Source organism: Oryzias melastigma, unplaced genomic scaffold (genome assembly GCF_002922805.2).
Source record: "Oryzias melastigma strain HK-1 unplaced genomic scaffold, ASM292280v2 sc00380, whole genome shotgun sequence".
Taxonomy (NCBI): Eukaryota; Metazoa; Chordata; class Actinopteri; order Beloniformes; family Adrianichthyidae; genus Oryzias; species Oryzias melastigma.
The window spans coordinates 29,682-39,532 of NW_023416977.1; the positions used below are offsets into that span (position 1 = coordinate 29,682).

The 9,851-nt window shown below is 45.0% G+C and overlaps 1 protein-coding gene across 1 annotated transcript; it reads left to right on the plus strand.

Annotated features, from left to right (window-relative positions):
* The first annotated feature begins 6,070 nt into the window (after nucleotides 1-6,070).
* LOC112140582 lies at nucleotides 6,071-8,593 on the plus strand. The gene is made up of 2 exons (XM_024263570.2): nucleotides 6,071-6,196; nucleotides 7,564-8,593. The coding sequence occupies exons 1-2, from the start codon at nucleotides 6,089-6,091 to the stop codon at nucleotides 8,266-8,268; spliced, it is 813 nt and encodes a 270-aa protein (XP_024119338.2). The 5' UTR covers nucleotides 6,071-6,088; the 3' UTR covers nucleotides 8,269-8,593.
* The last annotated feature ends 1,258 nt before the right edge of the window (nucleotides 8,594-9,851 follow it).

Genomic DNA, 9,851 nt, shown 5'->3' on the forward strand with positions numbered 1-9,851 from the left:
CCAACTTTTATATGAACTGTCTTGTTCAAAATGAGCCAAAGCCCATTTTGAACCAGAGTTTAGTTGTTAAGGCCCTTGAAGCCAGGTTTAGTGTTCCTGTCCTGAGCCTGTCACAGTCCTGCATGTTTCACCTACGCAGCATGAAGATGAACGTCAAAAAGGACTTGATAAGCTTAAAGACCGTCTGTTAGTTCTGTGTTCTGCTCTGCAGCAATGAGCTTTAAACGGGATCAAACTGATCAGCCATCTGGTGTGGAAATGCTGCTGACGAAAACAAGCCTTCATTACTGTTGTCCATTCTTGAAGAAAGTGTGGTGTTGCTGTTTTCCTGGAATCTTTTCACTCTTTCTTGCAAGCTGCACGTATGTAGACAAAAGTTGTATGGACAGAGTGCTTTCTCAAAAATAAAATCCCATCTGGTTTCCAAATTTCTCATGTGTTCTTAAGCTCATTCAGACTGCAGGATTTCAGAGTGAAATCAAATAGATTATTTTTAATAGTCTTCCATTGACATTTTTGAATTTATATCTAAAACTAAACCTACAATTTACAAAGAAGTTAGTTAAACAAATATAACTGCAAAAGTTTCCTTCAAGAAAAAGTAAACAGTCTTTTCATTGTGAAAGAAAGGGAAAAAGAATGTTTGCTATCGTTGTAACGGAAGATGATCATAGAAGGAATCGAGTTAAAGAATCCGGGCATTAGAGTTTTTATTGGAAGCTTGGGGTCTTCTGACTCAGAAAATACAGACCTACGTCATGCTAAATTTAACTTCATCAATTGATTTAAGTCAAATTAGTCTTTACTTAATGTGCATTCACACTGAACACAATTTGTACGGCAGAGGTTGCAATATTAAGTCAATACAACGGATGTAAATTGAGTGAAGGGCGCGGCGCGAAGGTCTGGCAGCAGCTAGAATTGACCAACGAGGTGCAAATTTGGCAGTGCAGCCAACATTACAGGTTGACAGGTCGCCGCATCGTATCTACCAATCAGGAACTCAGGTTTGCAATGTGATGTTTTCAGTGACTCACAGCGGGTAGAATGGGCTGTATGCACGATCAACTTCTGCATTCGGTAGAAGACCGCTCAGTCATTTCTGGGTGGGGCAGTGGACTATTGTTTACATGGGAATAGTGGATAATTTGGGGTTTTACAGGATGTCTTTTGGAGCTACCAAGAGTCACTATATGTTAGGCTCACTGTTCATCTTTCTAGCAAAATACTCCAATATAAAAATGCAAAAAGGATTGTAATTGTATTTGTCATCCAACATGGAAAACTTCGATGGTAACTTTGCTGGTGGTATTTCCATGTATTTACGTGCGAGAAGCTCAAAAACTGATGGAAATTCATGTCGGTGACACATAACAGGTACAGGCAAGATCCAGATTGCTGCACGTATTTTAAGTGAATCCAAAGCTAAATGTCGCAGTATTTCATGAAGTGTCTTTAGCTGTCACGCAGCTAGAGCGCGGACAGCTCGTGGACACTCCCGGCCGCACTTTTTTTGTTCTCCTGTCGGATTAATGCAGGACAGCCTTCAAACGCAGTAACAGAGTCACAGAAACACTGTAGAAGCGGCTGTCATCCAGACACAGTCCCCACATGAGAGTGAATTATCTCATAAACCAGACATAGAGACGTGATTACCGATGTTTTTATGGAACTATTCACAATAAATAAACCTGATCTCTCAGCATACCTCTCAACTTCCATACGTTGTATGTGACATTTGAATTGAACTTTATTCATATCCCAGAGGGATAAATTAATCTGTCATGGCACCAAAAAAAGTCCAAAAAAGTTGCATGTAGCATATTAATACAATACACGTATATAGAAATATAAACACACATACATCTACAAATTAGCAAACACACATATTCCTAAAACATAAATATGAATATAAATAATATACACATCTATCAACAATGCCATTATATACATATAAGCTTATTTAAAAATTTAAACAGCGGTGTTGTACAGTCTGATGGCTGTGCAGAGGAATGATCTGCGGTAGCGCTCATTTCTACACTGGGGGTGTCTCAGTCTGCAGCTGAAGGAGCTTTTCAGCCCCATCAGAGTCTGCTGCAGTGGGTGAGAGCTGTTGTCCATGATGGATCTGACGTTGGACAACATCCTCCTCTCACCCACCACATCCACAGAGTCCAGCGAGGAGCCCAGGACAGAGCTGGCCCTCCTTACCAGCTTGTTGATTTTCTTCTTGTCCCGGTCAGAGCAGCTCGCTTTCCAGCAGACAACAGCGTAGAAAAGAGCCGAGGCCACCACCGAATCATAAAATGTCCTCAGCAGATGTCTGCACACCCCAAAGGACCACAGTCTCCTCAGGAGGTGGAGATGACTGACCTTTTTTGTAAAGGTCATTGATGTTGTGGGGCCAGTCCAGTTTGTTGTTCAGGTGAACACCCAGGTGCTTGGAACTGTCGACAGTGACTATTTCATCTCCCTGGATGTTCACCGGGATGTTGGTCACCGTCCTTCTACGGAAGTCAATCACTATTTCCTTGGTCTTGCTGGTGTTCAGACAAAGGTGGTTGTTCTCACACCAGTTCACAACATCCACGATGACCGACCTATACTCCACAGCCCACAATAGCTGAATCATCTGAGTATTTCTGCAGATGACAGCTGTTGGTGTTGCAGGTGAAGTCCAAGGTGTAGAGGGTGAAGAAGAACGGTGACAGTACTGTTCCCTGAGGGGCTCCAGTACTGCAGACCACCACCTCAGAGACACAGTACGTACTGTGGCCGGTTGGTCAGGTAGTCCATGGACCATCCCACCAGTCGCTTATCCACTCCTGCTCGCTCCAGCTTCCCTTGTAGCAGTCCAGGCTGGATGGTGTTGAAGGCGCTGGAGAAGTCGAAAAACATAATTCTCACAGCGCTCCCAGCAGTCTCCAGATGAGTCAAGGCCTGGAGCAGCAGGTAGAGGACGGCGTCTTCCACCCCGATTCTTGGCCTGTAGGCGAACTGCAGCGGGTCAGTCGTAGTGCTCACTACAGAGCGGAGATGCTAAAGGATGAGTCTATCCATGGTCTTCATGAAGTGGGAGGTGAGGGCGACTGGCCTGTAGTGGTTGGGCTCCTTCGGGTGCGATGTCTTTGGAACCGGAACCACACAGGAGGTCTTCCACAGGAGAGGGACCTTCCCCAGACTCAGGCTCAGGTTGAAGATGTACTGCAGTACATCGCAGAGCTGACCTGCACAGCTTCTGAGCAGTCTGGGGCTGATGCCGTCTGGTCCTTCAGCTTTCCTGGTCTTCACTCTCTTGAGTTTCCTCCTCACCTGGTCTAATGTAAAGGAGAGGGGGGGAGTGGAAGACAAAGGGGGGCTGGCAATGTTGTCAGATGGAGTGGGGCAGAGAAAGGGAAAAGGAAGCTGTGAAAAAGACCAGGGCAAGGTGGAGGCAGATGGTGGACAGAAGACAGAAGACATGTGAAGAGGTGGGAGGAGAGATAGATGCAGAGGGAGAGGGGTTAGAGTCAAACCTGTTAAAAAACAGAGCTTCAGGGTGTCTCCCAGTCTGTGGTCTGGAAACAGTTCTGCAAACTCTCTGTGGCTTCATCCGTATACACTTTCACAGACTTCTTCTGTGCCAACTGTCTTCTCACCATGGGGATGTAATTTGGGAGCAGATGCACGAGGTTGTGGTCAGAACGTCCAAGTGGGGGGAGAGGAGTGGAGGTGTACGCATCTTTGACATTAGCATACATTGAAATCAAACGTCTTCTTCTCCCTGGTCAGGCAATCCACATATTGAATTAGAGGGGGGAGAGTGGCAGATAAGGAGGCGTGGTTAAAGTCCCCGGTGATGAGCAGGAGGAAGTGCGGGTGACGGGTCTGCATCCGGGTCACCGAGCCGTGGAGCAGCTCACACGCAGCTGCAGCATCAGCAGTGGGAGGGATGTACACGTTAAACAATATAACGTGTGAAAACTCCCTCGGGAGATAGTACGGCCGCATGCCCACAGCGAGTAGCTCGATGTTTGCAGAGCAGAGCTGTTCTTCAGTGCAGATGTGTGCCGGGTTGCATCACCGGTCATTGACGTACACCGCAAGCCCCCCGCCTTTCTACTTTCCACCCTCCGCCTCACTCCTGTCCGCGTGCAGAAGTTTGAACTCCTCCAACGAGACCACAGAGTCTGGAGTCAGTCCATTCAGCCAGGTCTCCGTGAAGCACATGATGCTGCACTCCCTGAACTCCCGCTTCAGACGGGTCAGAAAGCTCCTCGATCTTATTGGAAAGAGAACAGACGTTGCCCAAGATGACAGATGGCACACAGGGCTTATATGTCCTTCTCCTCTCCTGGAGCTTTCGTCCAGCTCTGCAACCTCTTCTCTTCCTCCGGATCTCTTTGGGAATGTCCAGTTTCTCTTTCTCCGCGTAGAGAAAGGCAGTGTTGCGCAGAGCTATCAGCTGATCACGGTTATGCAACAAACGCACCGTTGTTAAGTCTGTTGTAAACAAAAACATGACCGAAAAAAAAAGTAAATTAAGATATACAAGAAAAATAGAGGTGGCAAAAGTAATCCCACTGTCAACAGGGTTGAAAAAAAAAACTCCAACCAGCAAGAAGAAGAAGAAAAAAAAAAATCTAAAAAAGCGGAGATGCCAAAACACGCAGCTGTTCAAACAGTGCCAGTTAGTAACCCAAAAAAAAAAACACACATAAACACAGACCGCTCCACATCAAGCTTAAAACACTGGCCAGTAGCTCCTCCCACACGCGGCCACGGCGTCAAGCTCAGGAACACATTTTTGGACGGACTAGCAGCAAATTCGCTGCGCAGCGAAAGAGGGATGGGGCACGCAAATTTGTCGTGCAAATTGCGTTCAGTGTGAATGTACCTTCAGAAACAGGCCCGGCCCAGGGCTGCATGCGAAAAAGGACTTTGCACCCCCCACTCCACAACTGCACCACCAACACCAGCCAGAACAGAAATAATGTAGCTGCTTGAAATATGTTGCAATAAGTATTTATTCATTTTAATTCTCAAAACCTAAACAATAACCACTTGATTGTTGTTTAAATGTAATACTTCCCCAGGAGGGACTTCATCCAGGGAGCCACCAGCCTGTGCTGATAGGCATGGTGGGCTAGATCGACAGTTAAGTTAATCTTTTTTTGCCAAAAACAAGAGTATTTTTCGACTGAAATGCAAGGGGAGTAGGGAATTTCTAAGCAATTGAATGTACTGTAAATAAAATGGATCAACCTCTGAGCGCGTTTATTTCTCCTCTTCCTTTCTTTTTTGACCTTAAACTGTCCCTGAGGGCTTGTTTTGATGCTTTTTCATCCTGAAACACCACACGCTCCTTCTTCCTCACACAAAATGAGTGTTGTGTCAAACTGTTCAAATAAAAAAACAATAATGAGTAAACAAGGGCTACAAATATATAGCCTAATCACTAGGATTTACCGCCCCTTCCAGCAAATGGCGACCTAGGCAGCCACCTAGGTTGCCTACGCCCAGGGCCGGCTCTGTTTAGCAATTTCAAAACTGATTATGAAATACATAAATGGGGTTTTCTTCAAACTTCTTTATTTTTGTGCAAAAATGTGTAATGCTTCTTGTTTAATGTGAGACTTCCCAATTTTAGAAGGAAATTTCCACTATTGTTATTTACAATCAAATTCAACTGGAACATATTTTCCAAACAAAAGTTGTTTTGGATGTAATAAAACAGGAGAAAATCTAAATGACGTCTTATAGATGGTAACTTTTAACTCGATGAATCAACATGGTTGTGTCAGCAAGGTTACTGCTGTAAATAATTCATGAACTCTTAGAAAACCTCTAATAGACTCTTGTGCTCCTATGGAGATGAAAACAAAGGCTGCATCACGCAAATAGAAAGCCACATTATTCCACTGGTGTCTGTGGATCAAGTGTCAACAAAATGTTCTCAGTTTTCAAGTGGGACAGAATTCTGTGGTCAAAATGTCTCATAGAAATGTTGCCCGCTGTGCTGTGCTATCTGTTGTCATAAAAGTCATTTGAAAATGTTGCTCTGTTGCTTCCAAAAGTTTAGAATCTGAAAGCACAGGATTCCAGCTGCATGGAAGGCGTTCCCCTGAAGATGCCCATAGGTCCCGTCTCTGTGGAGGTCATAGAGGACGTCAAGGTGACCCTGCCGGACTACCTCACCATCCTGAGAGACACAGAGGTGAGTGTTGGCAGATAAAGCTCTGACAGATTTGGTCAGAACTGGTTTGTCTCAGGTTGTGAATCCTTCAGTGGAGGGATGGATAGATCCATCCACCCATCTATCCATCCCTCCACTCATCCAGCAAAGGCAGCAGCCTAAGCAAAGATGCCCAGACTTCCCTCTCCTTTGCTTCTTCCTCCATCTCCTCAGGGGGGGGACTGGAGGCATTCCCAGGCCAGCTGAGAGACGTAGGCCCAATCCGAATTCTTCCCTTCTACCTTCCCTTTCAATTAGCCCTCAAAACAGAGAGTTGTGTCTCAGCAGTTTTATAACTTTAAAAAGGTCATGCTACAACAAGAAGTCATCATTTACATTTAAATGTAAACTTCTGTGGTTCAGAATGCACCCACATGAAGAAAAGCTTTTCTCAGTGCAACCCAGTTTACCCTTGTGACAGAGGACTTTATGTCCCTCCGTTTGGAGGGTTGGATTTTAAAGAATACATTTCCCGGACACGACTTGCACTTAAACTGCCTCTTCAAATGGATTGGAATGGAGAAAGGAAGAATCTGGAATGGGCCGTAGTCTCTTCCAGCGTGTCCTAGGTCTTCCCTGGGGCCTCAGCCTACCCACCCAGAGAGGGCAAACTACCTTTCTCCGGTCCAGAACGATGACCTCAGACTTAGCAGTGATGACCCTCATCCCGGGCTGCACGGTGGCGCAGTGGTTAGCGCTCTTGCCTCACAGCGAGAAGGCCCCGGTTCGACTCCCGGCTGGGACCTTTCTGTGTGGAGTTTGCATGTTCTCCCCGTGCATGCGTGGGTTTTCACCGGGGACTCCGGCTTCCTCCCACCGTCCAAAAACATGCTTCATAGGTTCATTGGTGACTCTAAATTGTCCCTAGGTGTGAATGTGAGAGTGAATGTGTGTGATTGAGGCCCTGCGACAGACTGGAGACCTGTCCAGGGTGAACCCCGCCTTCGCCCATCAGTAGCCGGGATAGGCTCCGGCACCCCGCGACCCCGAAAGGGAAGAAGCGGTCAAGAAAATGGATGGATGGACCCTCATCCCAGCCGCTTCACGCTCGGCTGCAAACCGTTCCAAAACATGCTGGAGGTCCTGGTTTGAGCTAACTGGACAACATCATCTGCAAAGATCAGATGTGTGAAAAAGAAAAAAAACAATTAAGGTGGGAAAAGCAACCTTGGTAACCACCTTACTTAACCTCCTTGGTGAGTGCATCTCAATGCACTGATTTCCCCGAGGTATCGTTTTTTTGAGTGACAGTATCCTGGAATTAGAAGTTGAATCTGCATATCAGAACTGGATCTCTGCTCTCAGGACAGTTGAAATGTTTCTGAAACTGTTACTTTTCTGTGTGATAGTACGAGTTCAGTCTGGAGAACTGGATGCTGACTGGACTGGAGAATGGCTTCACCAACCAGCAACAACCCCATACCTCCTCTTTTCTATCAGAGCTTCAGCCATCATGTCCCCCATATTGGATGATGTTCAGCAGCCCGCAGCAGAGCCGCCTGGCCAGTCGACACAACTCAGACTTCTGGGAGCCCAATCCTCGACAACGCTCCCATAGCCTCAACCCAGCTGTGCTGCGTGCCAAGTTCACCATTTCAGGCTCAGAGGACAAATCAGACAAGATTGTACCAGTGATGTGCTCCTCAGAGGATTCTCGCCCTGCTGCTCGCTGCCAGCACGGTCAGAAGAAACCACAGAAAGCCTTCATCCCTGATTTGCTCAATCCTCCTTCTTGCCTGAGCAGCTTGCCACACCAGCGCAGGAAAAACTTGCGCCAGTGTTCCCTGTCAGTGACGGACTCATCCATCCTGCAGAAGCCTAAAACAGAGAGCTCATTCTCAAACATAGTCTCCGGGAGCAGGAACAATACACTCAACACAACCGTCAGAGACCACGGCTCCCCGCTTAAGGTGAGAGATGCTCTACTTCACTTTGAATTTTACAGCTCAGCACCCACCTATCCAACGACTGTTTGTCAAACTCTCTTGTGTTACCACTCAGGTGAGTGTTCCAGACTTGTACAACAAGGCAAGGGTTTGATGCAAATTTTATAAAGCAAAAAAATAAAATAAAATTTGTCAACAAGCTAATCAACATATGTTTGAATGAAAATACAAAAATAAAACAGGCGAAAGTCCCAGATTCCTTTGGGCCACATACATTTCTATTGACAGAGGAACATCACAGACCTCACAGCTCATTATGGCTGAACTTCAATCTGCCAGTGTAGTTTCAGGAATCAGACAGCCCAAAAAATTGCTTCACATCGAATTGCACTGCTGTCTATTTGACATTTTTCCTGGATTTTTATTTATTTTTTTTTTTATGCAGCTTTTTTTTTTCTCTCGTAAGTTTTCCTTTTTGTGTTTATGAAAAATAAGAGTTTTTAAAAGGTTTAAATCTCAATTTCTTCAGAATTTACCTTCAAATAGACGATTTCTTTGAGAAAAAGGCTCCAGCTAGCATCTTTAACTGATACAAAAAACATTTTTAAACTTTGATGATAACATCAAATACATCTGCCAAACTGTTAAGATTCCAAACACAGAGATAATAGCAGTAAATGTTTTAAAAAGTTTACATCCACAGCTCCTTCACTAACATCTGCTCTCTGCTGTGTTTGTGTCACTGAGCAGAAAGCTAGCGTTAGCATTAGCGTTGTAGATTCTAGCCGGGCTTTCTCCGGTCCGTACGAGCAAGAAAGGAGCTCAACAGTGACGCCATGGATTAAGAAAATTATGTGTGATCTCACTTACACTTCTTACCAAGGAAACAAAAGAAAAGTGCAACCGACAATGAGATTTAGGCTCTGTATGTCACGTGATTTCCAATCCAGTAATAAATGTCATTGATTACAAGAAAAAACACCGAGGAGGAGGAGGAGGAGGAGGAGGAGGAGGAGGAGGAGCTGCTTGGATTTAAAGTCACAGGCAGTCAACAAGCTTTTGCCTTCTCACTCTTGCAGCTTTTCGTAGAAGATCGTGATAAAACAATCTCTCACAAATGACAGATTGTCAGCTTTGGAGATCGTAAGACGGTTTTATATTGTCATATCGCCCACCCCTATTTCCAGGCCAAGCTTAATTTGACCAAAATGCCTGTCAAACAGGCCTTCCCTCGTCTTGGTGACCTAGGACACTATCTACCGGTCTGGACATGTCCACTTCCACAATCTCGACTTGTGCTGTTGAACAGTGTCCAGTGAAAGCCTCCACAGCTCCTTCATCAGTACATATTCTCCTCTTCTCAGACCTCGGCAGCAGGGATAACTTGAAGCTGGCTAACCCCGAGTCCACACTGCATTTGTTGTGGCTCCGGTGCCGCCGGAGTTTTTACATAACTTTAAAAGTGCAAGAGGTATCAGACTGTATCCATTCAGGTCTGACTAGGGCCGAGTATTGATAGTAATGTCCAGGAAAGGTTTGATTTGATTCACAAGATCCTGAACTGATTTGATTCAGATTTTTTTTTAGATTCTTTCAATTCTTCAATTTAATTTTGATTTTACACATTTATACACATTTGTTTAGAAATACATTAATAATCTACTACATGTTTTGAATTTATTTATACTAATGTTATCCAGTTCACATACGTTAAAATGTATCAGTGAAATAATGAGATTGTTTACAGTGTT